We start from the raw sequence: 13810 nt of genomic DNA, 5'->3' as shown, positions 1-13810 counted from the left end.
GTGTCAATTCCAGTTTCCGCCGCCTCCGTGCGGAGTTTGCATGTACTCCGTGCCTGCATGGGTTTCCTCCGGGCACTCCGGTTAATCGGCCGGTCTAAATTGTCCTCTCGCCAAAGATATCTCGAATGGGCTCACTCCCCGCGACCCCAGTGAGGATAAGCGATGTAGAAAATGGATTGATAGTTTATGTTTATGTCATTTATGTAGTAAAATTAAAAAATAAAAATGATTCGAATGCTCAAATTGAGCAGATCGTTTTTATTATTTTAAGTATATTTCTTTGCATACACTCGTAAAACCATCACAATTTATCACAAAATCTAACACAAAACGGTTAATAATCCCTCCTTTCTAAAGAAATGTCTTTGTCTTCATGGTTTCTATTCTATGTGACAAAAAGGTCAGTTAGTTTTTAGGCAAAGCTACTTGATAACAGCAAATTGGCTTTAAAAGAATGAATAAAAGGCCGTTTTGTGATCACGCTTTCTCCACGTATAGTTTCATCAGTTGTTCAGGGATCGGTGTTGGCTACATGCCACCACAACATTTGTTTTGGCTGTTTTAAAATTATCTATTTAATTTTACTAGTCCTTTCCTGATCCAAAACTATAGTTGTACAGAAGTCCATGCTAACACTAAATGACATTAAGTGTGGACTTTGAATAATGAATAACTCAAGAATGGTCTTCTATAATTTATGTAAATTCTGTAATATGATGATGCCAGATTATTCACTATATTCATGTGAGGAGCCTTGTATTTGGAATATAATGACTGTTTTTATTTTATTTTATTTATTTTGGGTTTTACAGCCAGACCACTACTTTTCCTTAAAAGTAATTTTTCCCCCTATAGCTGAAATTGGTATCATAAATGTGTTACTTATTTTCGGTTGTAGTTGCAAGAATTGATCTTGATTTGAAGTTTTTTTCCTTTCTTTTGTACTAGAAAAAAAAGTTTTCCCCATTTAAAAAAAATAGCAAGATGCTAGAATAAATTCATAGCTTTTATTTCTGCTTTTTTTTTTACTTGCATAAGGATCAATCATTATTAGTTTTGCTTCTTATCACCCATTATCCGGCAAATATGACTCTGACTTTCCCCTTGCACTGCTGTGTGCCTTGACCCACGTACACACTATCCTTTGCAGAGTGTCAGAGTATCATGCTGGGTTACGCTCAATTCCAGTTCAAGCTTCAAGGACTTAAGCTGGTTGCACCACCGACTGAAATGCACAAGTTTCAACCCTTTTGTGGCATGCTCATGTATTAATTATTTTTAATAAATAATTAAAGTTGTGTTTGTATTTTAATTATGGAAATGTTATGGTGTCAGTACAATTGTATTTTATGGCCAATATAGTCGCCGAACATGTCACCGAGGCTCTAAAAATTTAGCGCGTGGCTCATCAAATTAGCTGTGCCTTCCAAAAGTTAAAAAGTGTGGTTGCTAAATCCCCAGTATCAGATTTTGGACACTTGTGGGAATCTACAGGTATACAACAAAGTCATGAAAAAATAATAGTCAACACACCAAAACATACACAACAGATACAGGTTGGATGATAATCAGGCAGACAATTTTTTATAAGTTTGTTTGATTATTAAAAAACAAAAGAATTGAAAGAAAGACATAAAGAAGTATAAACATTCTCCTAATAAACATATACTGTACTCTAGCTATATAAATATAGAAAATAAAAAAGGAAAGTAAAAGCATGGAGGACCCCAGAATCATACATCCATCTATCCATTATCAGCACCTCTTATCCTCAGTAGAGTTGCGGGGGTGCCAGAGCCCATCCCAGATATCTTGGGGCAGGGGACAGACACCCTAAACTGGTTGCCAGCCAGTTGCAGCGCACACAGAGACAGTTTTGATAATTGTTTTTTCATGAACGTTTTAAATACACAGACGAACTTTTGTTTTTTAATCAAGTACGTTAAATAATTTGATACCATGGGTTGAAACATCTTTTTTTCCATGTTTTGGAAAAAATGTTTCCTTCAATGATTCGTTTTTAAAATGTATTCTTTAAAAAGTTGTTCAACTTACTTGGTAGTTGTCCGTGTTATGCTTATACAATATTTTATGAGGTATACTCCATCAACTCTTAAACAACGGGTATAAAGTCAAGTCAAGTCACATTTATTTGTATAGCCCTTAATCACAAAATGTCTAAAAGGACTCCACAGGCCCCAATTATGCCATAAAGGGAACTTAAGCGCTTGTAAAATTGGTATGTGTGCTGTTCTAGCTGCAAGCTGTGGACTCTGTGTGTGTTTTGGAAGGGAAGGACAGGGGGACATGTTATTTATGGATAGCTAAATAGGTAAGTGTCTTGTGCACCAGTTTCTGCGCTCAGCTCATCATGGCAACAAAGCTTTTGCCCTTTGGATTTTTTCCATAGCTAAATTTAGGCATCAGGTTCCCTATTGTTGTATGGAGAGAACATCTCATATTTTTTATGTCTTATTTTTGGTGTTCTATTTACAAATGTTGTCAAAACGAATATTTGCCACTGTGTAAGACATTAATTATTACAGTACTGTATTGACATTCTATTATTGATCAATTGGAAACACTGCCCTCTCCTGTCAGAAGTTTTAAATGCAATGCACTCTGTTGAACTCAATTAATTCAGTTAAACCGTCAAACTGGTAAATTGTCTGCATTTATATAGCGCTTTTCAAGTCAATGAAGACCTCCCAAAGCGCTTAGTAGATTAAATATTGTTAAACTGTCCATCAATGTAACAATCTGGACATTTTCAAACTGTGGATATCTGCTTGCTCTCTTAGATGATATATGAATGCTTTATCAAGTATACCATTTCACCTTTTTGTTTTTCAATCGAATAATTACTTTCTTCCAATAAATATAAACTACAAAACAAACACTGATAGATGTGATGGATTCAGTGTACACAGTAATAGCGGTTGTTTATCTTCGTGCTATGTCAGAATACTATATACGTTGTTATGAAATTACTCAGGGATATTTGCTGAGCCATGTCTGGGAACTACCCAATATGGGTGTAATCATCCCAATACTTTTCATTTGATTGATTTGATTAATTTTTGTTTGTTAAAACACCCTTTTGTTTGTCTATATATAAATACAGTGCATCCGGAAAGTATTCACAGCGCTTCACTTTTTTATGTTACAGCCTCATTCCAAATTGTATTAATTTAAAATCTTATCTCAAAATTCTACACAAAATACTCCATTATGACAATGTGAAAAAATTTGTTTTAAATTTTTTTTTGAATTTATTAAAAATAGAAAACTAAGAAATCACATTTACATAAGTATTCACAGTCTTTGCTTAATGCTTTGTTGATCCACCTTTGGCAGCAAATACAGCCTCAAGTCTTTTTGAATATGATCCCACAAGTTTAGCACACCTATCTTTAGGCAGTTTTTCCCATTCTTCTTTGCAATAAGTCTCAAGCTCAATCAGGTTGGATGGGAGACGATTGTGCACAGCCATTTTCAGATCTCTCCATAGATGTTCGATCGGATTCAAGTCTGGACTCTGGCTGGGCCACTCCAGGACATTCACGGAGTGGTTCTGAAGCCAATCTTTTGAGATCTTGGCTGTGTGCACTGGGTCGTTGTCCTGCTGAAAATGAACCTGAGGTCAAGAGCGCTCTGGAGCAGGTTTTCATCCAGGATATCTCTATATATTGCTGCATTCATTTTTCCTTCTATCCTGACTAGTCTGCCAGTTCCTGCTGCTGAAAAACATCCCCACAGCATGATGCGGCCACCACCATGCTTCACTGTAGGGATGGTATCAGCCTGGTGATGAGCGGTGCCTGGTTTCCTCCAAACATGGCGCCTAGCATTCACACCAAAGAGTTCAATCTTTGTCTCATCAGACCAGAGACTTTTGTTTCTCATGGTCTGAGAGTCATTCAGGTGCTTTTTGGCAAATTCCAGACGGGCTTCCATGTTCCTTTTAGTAAGGAGTGGCTTTCGTCTGACCACTCTACCATACAGGCCTGATTGGTGGATTGCTGCAGAGATGGTTGTCCTTCTGGAAGGCTCTCCTCTCTCCACAGAGGAACGCTGGAGCTCTGACAGAGTGACCATCGGGTTCTTGGTCACCTCCCTGACTAAGGCCCTTCTTCCCCGATCGCTCAGTTTAGAAGGCCGACCAGCTCTAGGAAGAGTCCTGGTTGTTCCAAATGTCTTCCATTTACGAATAATGGAGGCCACTGTGCTCATTGGGACCTTCAAAGCGGCAGGAATTCTTCTGTATCCTTCCCCAGATTTGTGCCTCAAGACAATCCTGTCTCGCAGGTCTACAGACAGTTCTTTTGACTTCATGCTTGGTGTTTGTGCTCTGACATGCACACTCAACTGTGGACCTTATATAGACAGGTGTGTGCCTTTCCAAATCATGTCCAATCAACTGAATTTACTGCAGGTGGACTCCAATTAAGCTGTAGAAAGATCTCAAGGATGATCAGTGGAAAAAAGATGCACCTGAGCTCAATTTTGAGCTTCATGGCAAAGGCTGTGAATATTTATGTAAATGTGATTTCTTAGTTATCTATTTTTAATAAATTTTAAAAAAAGTACAAAAAAAACGTTTTCACATTGTCATGATGGAGTATTTTGTGTAGAATTTTGAGATAAGAAATTAAATTATTGCAATTTGGAATGAGGCTGTAACATAACAAAATGTGGAAAAAGTGAAGCGCTGTGAATACTTTCCGGATGCACTGTATATATATATATATATATATATATATATATATATATATATATATATATAAATATGCGTTATTAATACAATTTAATAAAGGAGTTTTCTATCGTTTGAAATGACCTACTTGTGAATTTAAACGCACTCCAAGTTGTACACAAAATGCTAGTGACATCATTGTTTAAACAGGATTTGCATTTTATCGTGAACCACAAAAGAAGATATCCACCTTTGTGGTACATAGTGTTGTGTAATATACACTACCGTGGAGTATACTACATGTACACAACAAGACATACAGTATGTTCGATTACAAGCATTTGTTAAGGAAAACAAATGACTCATAAGTGGATTTTTTTTGGTAATGTTTTTTTTTAATATATATATTTTTAATAAATTAGGCCATATGATATCAGCAAGGACCTTATACACGGAATGCCCACAAGGCCACTTTAATTACTAGCTGATCCAATGTGACACAGTAAACTTAACAAACAAAAAAATCACACAAGTATGAGGTGGGAGAAAATAGTGTACTTTTAAGGAGTCAATTATGCAAAGGGTTCAACCGTAGAGTCTGAGACATGCTGTGGCACGACTTTATGACTTCCGTAAGAATAGTGTACTTTTAAGGAGTCAATTATGCAAAGGGTTCAACCGTAGAGTCTGAGACATGCTGTGGCACGACTTTATGACTTCCGTAAGAATGAACACATCAAGAAACTGTATGTGCAAAGGAACAGCATCATTCAGTTGTCTCTTAACACACACACAGAGAAATCTGCTTGGTAAGCAAAAGTTGTATCACACATGAATACCGTAATCGTCTCGTAATACGATTTAGTTGAAATCTTTAGCAAAAAACTTATTAAATATGACCAATCATTAAAGTGGGGTGCATCATTTAAGGTGTCCTTAAAAGGTTGAAAGTAAAAAATGTTCTCTATTAAGTATGTGATAACAATGCCCAACTGAGTTCAGAGTGCCCTTATGCATTATTCTCCACTGCGCCTATTTGTTTATATCTTACTTTTAGTAGAGCTGCTCAGCAGAACACATTAGGTTCCAGGAATGGGGGCTGGGGGAGTGTTACATAGTGAAATAATGCTGGTCCCTACAGTTTTTTAAATTTTTTTATTTGTCAGTGTAGCGTGAAATGTGAAGGGAAGAAAAGGCAGGTTTATCCGAGGGAGTCTTAGAAATGTAAGTGCTTGCACACGCATCATAAATGAGCTGACCAAGGTTTCAGTGATGACACAAGCCAGGAGATGGCGGCAGAGAGTAACAACATTCCAAATTCCGTACAGTTCCTTGACAGTGACTGGCATGCTGATGCTAAATTGCACTTAGCAGAAAACTCCTCGTCTCCTCTGTTAAAGGCTCACACAGTCTTTCCTTTATGAAAAGTTACTTAGGATTAATGGCATGAAAATGGTAAACTGCACACAGTTTGTAAATTTTGGATATTTATTTTTTAGTAGGTTCTGAAAGCCTTTACTGCACAGTGTGTGGTAATGGGTGTGGTAAAGATATGCTGTGGAACCTGATCTGTGTAACTATTCGAGGGACAAATGAAAAGGCCCAACCCTCTTGCACACATACTGAATAACTCTTTTGATTAAACGAGGCATTTTTGGTTGTATTTTGCTGATGAGTTTGTTAAAGAATATGATTAATCAATTTTATTCCTGCAATTACCAGTAAATACGAGTATATGTATGGCTACACTCATATTTTAATGCTTTTCCCACTCTTTCCCTCTTTCTCCTTCAGCTGTTGTCTTTTCATTCATCAAGGCCCCTAGTCCCGTGCTGCAATCTTTGAGCCACTAGGGGACAGAGTTGCACACTTCCTACTGCCTCTTCTCTTATTTCCCTACCCACCTGGCTCCCACAGGCCCACCTGGACTCCCAGTCAGCCCTCTCCCTCCATGGGGGTTGGGGGGAGGTGTCAGGGGTCCACGATGTGGAGACTCAACCTATTCAGCTTGGCTCAGTTGAGGGAGGACTGGGACAAGCGTCTTGCCTTGATGCATCCACTCTCACAGGTAAGTCAGATGCAAATGTACCCTGTTTAAAATCAGTGTGCGCTAACATTGATGCAATTTGCCTAGACCTCTGTGCAGACTTGCCAGAGCTTGAGATAGTGAGCCTCCTATCTGAGGGTCAGCCAAACTACACTCTCCGAGCAGATTGTGTATTTGGATATGACAATGAAGATTGGCTGCACACACCCCTGCTGCAGCCAGAGGTCGTCTTGGGCCTCACACACAAGCAAATAGAAGAAACTTACAACTACTTCTGTAAGTTGTTTTTTTAATCAAGGGTGATTGATTTAAGACACATTTTTCTACATTTACCTAAAACAAACAATGACTTGAATAATTTTGGTATGCACAAGGTGTTATGCATTTCTTTATACAGAGCAGCCTTTTAAACCGGACCCCACTTCATATCTGATTTTGTGGCTTAAACCAATCAAAGTCAGCGCTCTCCCCACAGTCTTATCAGTAGACCGTGTAGGTTTGTCATGTCACCAAACAGATTAAGCTGTCATTTGGCTTCCTAAACGGTTTCCATTATGGCTCTTTCGGGAAAGAAACACCATTAATCCCTTCTGACACTCTGATGGTACTTTTGACATTTTAGAAATGCACAATATTGATTTTACATTAGAATAATGATGTTGCGTGCATTATACTGTTGGGATTCTTATCGATACAACTTTATGCAACCCAGCCATTGACAACAGTGCAATTTAATGAGTTGCTTGATCACTAGCTGTTTGGAAGCTGAGAACTACTTTTTTGAAAGGGGCACTAAGTTTAACGTGAATTTCTTGATTATCAACTTATAACATTTTATTACATTTTTATGTTTTTAGTGTGTTATTACTAGGTCAATATCAGGTTTGGGGCTAATATAGAATCTGTCGAAGGCATCTACCCCGAAAATGAGCAACAGGAGATTACATATACAATTGGCAGGATCATTTTAAAAAACACTTCAAATTCTTGCAACTACAATCGGAAAAAAAGTAACACATTTATGATACTAATTTAAGCTATAGGGGGAAAAAATTACTTTTAAGGAAAAGTAGTGGTCTGGCTGTAAAACACAAAATAAATAAAATCAACAAATATGTACATTATTATTATTATTAAGAATGATTACTATTTTATATGCCAGTTAGAACAGATACTAACAATATAAAACTTACAGTTAATCTTTTTCATCGCCAAGTCATGTTTATTTGTGTAGCTCTTAATCACAAAGTGTCACAAAGGGTAACACAAAGTAGATGTATTGAGGGCTATTTGTTGTTGATCTTGGAAAGGGAAGAAATGTCAACATCTGGGTTGTGTAGCATTTCTTTACACAAAATGACCGGGTGCAACTGTTTTTAACCTCTTGGTGAGTGTTAGTTTGAAAGATAGCTGGCTATGAGCTTATGGGGTTGTGTCCTTCTAATGCTAATTTGGTTGAATTTGGGCGTTGCCAAGACGCATGATGCTTGTGGAGCAGGACAGACTAAACTGCAAACTTAAGTCCTTGGATCTTTGTCAGTCAGCATATGGTGATGTTAAGTTTCTTTGTACCCCTCTGTCACGACTTTAATACCCCAACTCTCATATGTATTTCAATGACATTTACTTGGTTTCAACAAATCAAATAGATTCTAAGTCCGTTGTGCCATTCAGGTAAAACACAAATAGATGAAATTTTAATTTGTATTAAATCCAATTGAAAAATTTATTTTAAATTATTTAAATGCCAGTAAGCAACAGACTGATTGCATTAAAAACATTCTTAAATAATTGGCACAAAATGTTAAATTTTTAAAATGTTTTCATAGTGCAGTGGTTAGCACTTTCCTCTAACACGCAAAAAGTCCCCAGTTCAAAATCGGGTGGCAAGATATGTTGGCCTGGAGAGGGATGGGCACCACCAGGCTGTACTTGCCTAACACCAAGGGAAATGGTGCCCCTATGACCCTAGTGGTTAAGGGATCCAACCAACCAGCCAAAATGTGGAGGGTCATATTTAAAATGAGCAAAATCATCTTAATCCGTTCTAATGGTATGCTACACAGTAAAAGAGCTAGAAAGTAAGAAAATAAACACAAGCAGCACCTATCTTTCAGGTCACAGTAGTGTTGAATGATTATGTCTGCAGCTTATAATATATATATTTTTTCTATTGGTAACAACTCTGACAATTTTCTATGATGGAAATCAAATATTTAATGTGCAAGAATAACTGCATTTTAACACACCTATTTTTAGTTTCTTGTCCTCTTCCAGAGGCCTCGAAGCCTCAGGATTCTGTGCAAATTCCTAGCTATTCCCAGCAGTGTGCTCTTCAGATGTTGTTTCAGTTTGGTGGTCACTGGCCCTTGTGCCCTGATCACCACTGGCACTATTGTTGCCTTCATTTGCCACATCCCCTTTAATTCCTCTTTCAACCCTTGGTATTTGTCTAGTAACTAGACTCCAGTTCTTCTTGTTTTTTTTCCTTCTGATGTTGTGACCACTGGGTATTGCTACATCTATCAAAACTTCTGTCTTTTCTTCAAATATTTTTATTTACATTTTCTCTTTAATTGCGGTACAGAAAATTGAAGGAGACCGTAAGCATAGGGGTCTCCATTGAAAAACAATTTTGTAAGTTTTGCATTTCCGCCTAAACAACACACCGAGCCACACATTCATACCTTCCAGGGGAGAAGAAAATTAAAAAAAAGATAAAATAAAAATTAAAAAAAGGGTGGGGGGCCTAAGTAGAAATAATAATAACTATAACAATATGGCTATTTTATGTATACATAAACACACACACACACACACACACACAGGCATACATTTACAGTGAAGAAAATAAGTATTTGAACACCCTGCTATTTTCCCACTTAAAAAAAATCATCAAGGGGTCGGAATATTTTATCGTAGGTGCATGTCCACTGTGAGAGAGATAAATTAAGTGGGAGAAATGGTAAAAAAGCAGTGTGTTCAAATATTTCTTTTCTTCATTATATATACATATATTTCTATACATACATAAACACACAAATTTCCATATATAGACACACTAAACACATGTATCAATCACAAAATAAAAACAAACGAGGGGGATGGGGGAAGCTCAGAATTAGTTATCGTCCATGTCTAACTGCAGGGTATCTTTGTATGATAGAAAGGGTTGCCCGGTCTGCTGTTTTTTAAGCTTATGAAATTATCTTTTGGTGGTTGCAGTTCAAAAAAAGGTAATTACTCTGGAATTGTATTTTTAATTATTATTTAAGTAAACGTTTTATTGCTTCAGGTCTGTGCATTTGTATGTTTTGTTTAGTTAAAATTATGAAAGAGTTATTTTAAGTTTGAATAATATATATCATCTGAATATGATGCCTCTGTCTCCATCATCCGATGCACAATGAGTGGGTGTGGCTTCGTCTGCAGCAATCTTCTGCAGAGTCCTCTCTCTATCATGCTTGCGTTTTGGCTCCGTGGTGAATTGGAGCAGCCGGTGACAAGGATGGAACCTACCATCTAGTGTTGCAGGGGTGTTTTATCTAAATCGAGCATCATTATCACAATACTAGCGTTCCCGTTTTCAGAATATCCCATACTTATAGGGATATGAAATCGATTTTTCTATAAGACGATAAGGTTTGTGGGATTTATATGAGCTTCCATGCTTGGGAATTAGCGCTTCCCTGATCCGTGACCCCTTCTCCACCTTCTTCCTTCTGCCCTTGCCCGGCAGTCCAACGTGGCCAGGTAAACGTAAGCAGGAATGACGACAGATGGGTCTTACAGACTGATGGATTACGTATTAGCACCAAGAGGCTCAGAGTCTTTTCCATACACAAATGCAGGTGTTTCCTCCCTCTGAGTCAAGGGGATCTTGTTTTTACCGTAAGCACGGGCCAGCAGTATGACACTGGAGGAACATCAACCATGCCTTGGGAGCCAACAGTAGAGTCTGGAGGATTTAACTGAGAAGAAGCAGAATAGTTTTTCCGTGATTACCATGGAGGTATGGAGCTCCTCTGCATCCGAGGAAGAGGAAGAGGAGAGGAGCGTTGTCGGTATTGTGCCGGAAGAGCAAAAATGCCACAACATCAACAATAACAACAATAATAATAACATTCTTTGCAGAGAGGTGAAGCAAGGTGAGATAAGACACAAGGATATCATAAATTTGATATTGAGAATTCCTAACAAAGAAGTTTCAACGTGTTTTCGAATGTGATCTGTTGATTGCTGGCTGAAATGCTAAGGTTTGTGTTAAGAGCTTTAATGCTTAATGATGAGAAACGTATACCGCACAGTATATGCTGCACTGTTGTGTCATGTCTTTCAGCGTCATGCAATCGTTGACAATTGCAAAATTATACTTAATAGTTTGAATTCTCATTTGAATGTCATTTGATCGTAATACTTTTGTTTATTGAGGTGCATTCCATATTTGAAGCTCGTTGTTCTAAAATTATAACCACTTCAAATACATATTTGTTAAAGATTGATATTCTTTGTACTTTTTTAATTGTGATTTTTTTTTTTCTTTTACAAGTTTCACCATTAAATTAATGGGGTTTGGACTATCTGTGCCTGCTGCCCTAAATTTTATCCTAGCAATAGTAGGGATAATTAGGGCTGCAACAAATTATTTCTTTAAAGAGACATTGTGGAATATTTATTTCTTCCCAGTGGTACGAAACACTTTAATCCAGGAAAAAAAACATTGATTTGAATATTAGGCAAAAATACATGATTTATTATACCAATGTTAATTAATGGGTCGATCATGGGTCGAGGAATTTGTATTTCTATTACACTGTGGAAGCCCCACTCAGATTGGCACCATGTTTGTCCGACTTCCTGCTGTGCATCACTGGCCCTTGCTTGTACCAAACAATGCAGTGCCATATATTGGTCAAATATTACACATTGGGGCTTTCATAATCTAGTAACCTGTTGATATTTTTTCTATAAAAGGATAGCTCATATTCATACCTGTCAACCTCCACGGCTCCATATCCGTACAAACTGTCGTATTTTCCCTTACTAAATAATTTTACACCATATTTTTTTTTTCGGATTGATGCATGACGGGGTATTCCCAGGCGGGAAGGAACCCATAATTGACAAATTTGCGTTTTTCCGTACATATTTTCTTGTACGTTGTACACGTCTTAAAATGCATAAAAAACATACTTTGTACGGCAAAAACGTACAGGTTGACAGGTATGCATATTATTTTTTATTACAGTCAATGTAATCCTTGGCTATAACATGGTCCGCCTTTCACTGTCTTATTGTTTCACCGATCGGCATTATGCATTCATTGTGCTATTAATTAAATCGGCCAAACAGTCTCGGAGAACAAAACAAAACAAAAATAAAAATAAAATTAAATTAATGAATTAAAAAAAAACACTTAAATATTTATTTATTGGTCAAATAAATTATTGAGCCTGATTTAAGCTTTTGTTACTTGTTTTTAATATATTGTAAAGTATTTAATTGATTGACAACTGATCAATAGTTTTGATTAGTTGTGGTTTCATCATTTAATATGACACATTTACACTATTGATATTGTTGTCTATGTTCATCTACCAAATGTCTTAAGTATTAGTAGGTATCCCTTTACATTTTATTATTGCTGGCATCAACCCATTTACTGCAAATATGTGACATGGGTTCCCTTGCAATAATCCAGTAAAATGAGGATGCTCTTACTTTGTCATGTGTTGACCTTGGACTATGACATCTTGTCCTAAACAAATGTAAACGGATTTATATTAATGCCTTCCAGTCCTGGCACAAATGTACATTAGGACAACCGACTAGTAGACAGTGGAACAATGCGCATGTTAATCGCTGAGTTTATCCTTTCCTGTCTGATCCTTACGCTCCAACAGACGTCATAAGTATGCCTAAATCAGCAGTGTTCATCCTTGGGGAGAACACTGCTGTATTAGACTTGGTTTATATGGATTCCGAGAATTAGCACCAGCGGATCCCTTAAGCCAGGGGTGTCTTAACTTTTTAGAAAGCGGGCCGAATTTGAAAAGCTGAAAATGTTTGAGGGCTGACTATTCAGCTTGGCGTTTTTTTAACAGTATTTGATAAATCCACCCTCAATATAAGGTTTGAAGAGCTTGGCGATCAGCGACGTCGTTGCTCGCCTGTAACATTCTCATTTAACCCACAGGGTCCCGTGAAAAAGCACTGCTGTGTCGATAAGACGGCTTCCAGTTGATTCACCTTTTCACAGTGTGCGTTTCCAGTTAGATTTTTGTTGTCAGCATGTTTTGTCTGACAGTGCTACTTGATATTATATTTGTTGAAAACTGCCACAGTCTCTTGGCAAATTAGGCAATTGCAGTTGTTTTCGTTTTTGGGTGAAAAAAAGACTTGAATTTCCACTTGTCCTGGAAGCGGCAGCCCTCACAGTCAACTTTTTTTATTAAAAAATTTACAGTCACCATGGCAAATGGGGTGGGCTAAAATTCTCAAAGAAAGGCAAGGGCTGATGAAATTGTAATTTCTTATTAATATTTTTGTGTACAAATTCATTGTATACTGCGGTCAACATTACTGACAGGCCACATATTAATAATTATATTACAGAGGCCGCGGGCCATTCAAAATGTGATAATGGCAATTTTTAAAATCTTCATTCCAGTTGGGTTACGTTTCAAAACGTTATGCCCCTGCTATTTTAAAAACGCAGTAGTACCTCGTTTTACAATTGACCCATATTACGAACGTTTCCGAAGTTCGCGTCTGACTAAAATCTTCCTCGTCATATGATCAGTTTTCCAGTGACAATACCAGGTGCAGGTTCGGACCAACATTGTCCTGCGTAGTTTATCAGCTAGCTGAGACCCTTGAAACCCCCTGCATTAAATTGCCAAATGATTAAGTCCGTTAATTCATTGCTTGCAGCCACCAGGGCTCCTTTCATTTCCGCCGTTGGGCATTTTTGGGGTTTTCCAGCCATGGAACCTGCGAAAAGAAGAAAAAAAAGAAAGCCAGGGCTCCACTTACGAGAAGCAAGATGTCAAAGTGGGGGTAAAGTT

At 37.5% G+C, this 13810-nt stretch overlaps 1 protein-coding gene across 1 annotated transcript in view; it reads left to right on the top strand.

Annotated features, from left to right (window-relative positions):
• hap1 (huntingtin associated protein 1) overlaps positions 1-13810 on the top strand; it is a 32892-nt gene that overhangs the window by 3109 nt on the left and 15973 nt on the right. Inside the window, exons 2-3 of the mRNA XM_088342933.1 lie at positions 6543-6764; positions 6831-7019. Coding sequence (XP_088199059.1) covers positions 6543-6764; positions 6831-7019 — 411 coding nt within the window. The remainder of the gene's footprint in view (positions 1-6542; positions 6765-6830; positions 7020-13810) is intronic.

The sequence above is a fragment of the Urocampus carinirostris genome, chromosome 8, assembly GCF_059441175.1.
Source record: "Urocampus carinirostris isolate Australia breed hairy pipefish chromosome 8, RoL_Ucar_1.0, whole genome shotgun sequence".
Classification (NCBI taxonomy): Eukaryota; Metazoa; Chordata; class Actinopteri; order Syngnathiformes; family Syngnathidae; genus Urocampus; species Urocampus carinirostris.
This window is presented reverse-complemented; position numbering and strand designations above follow the sequence as displayed.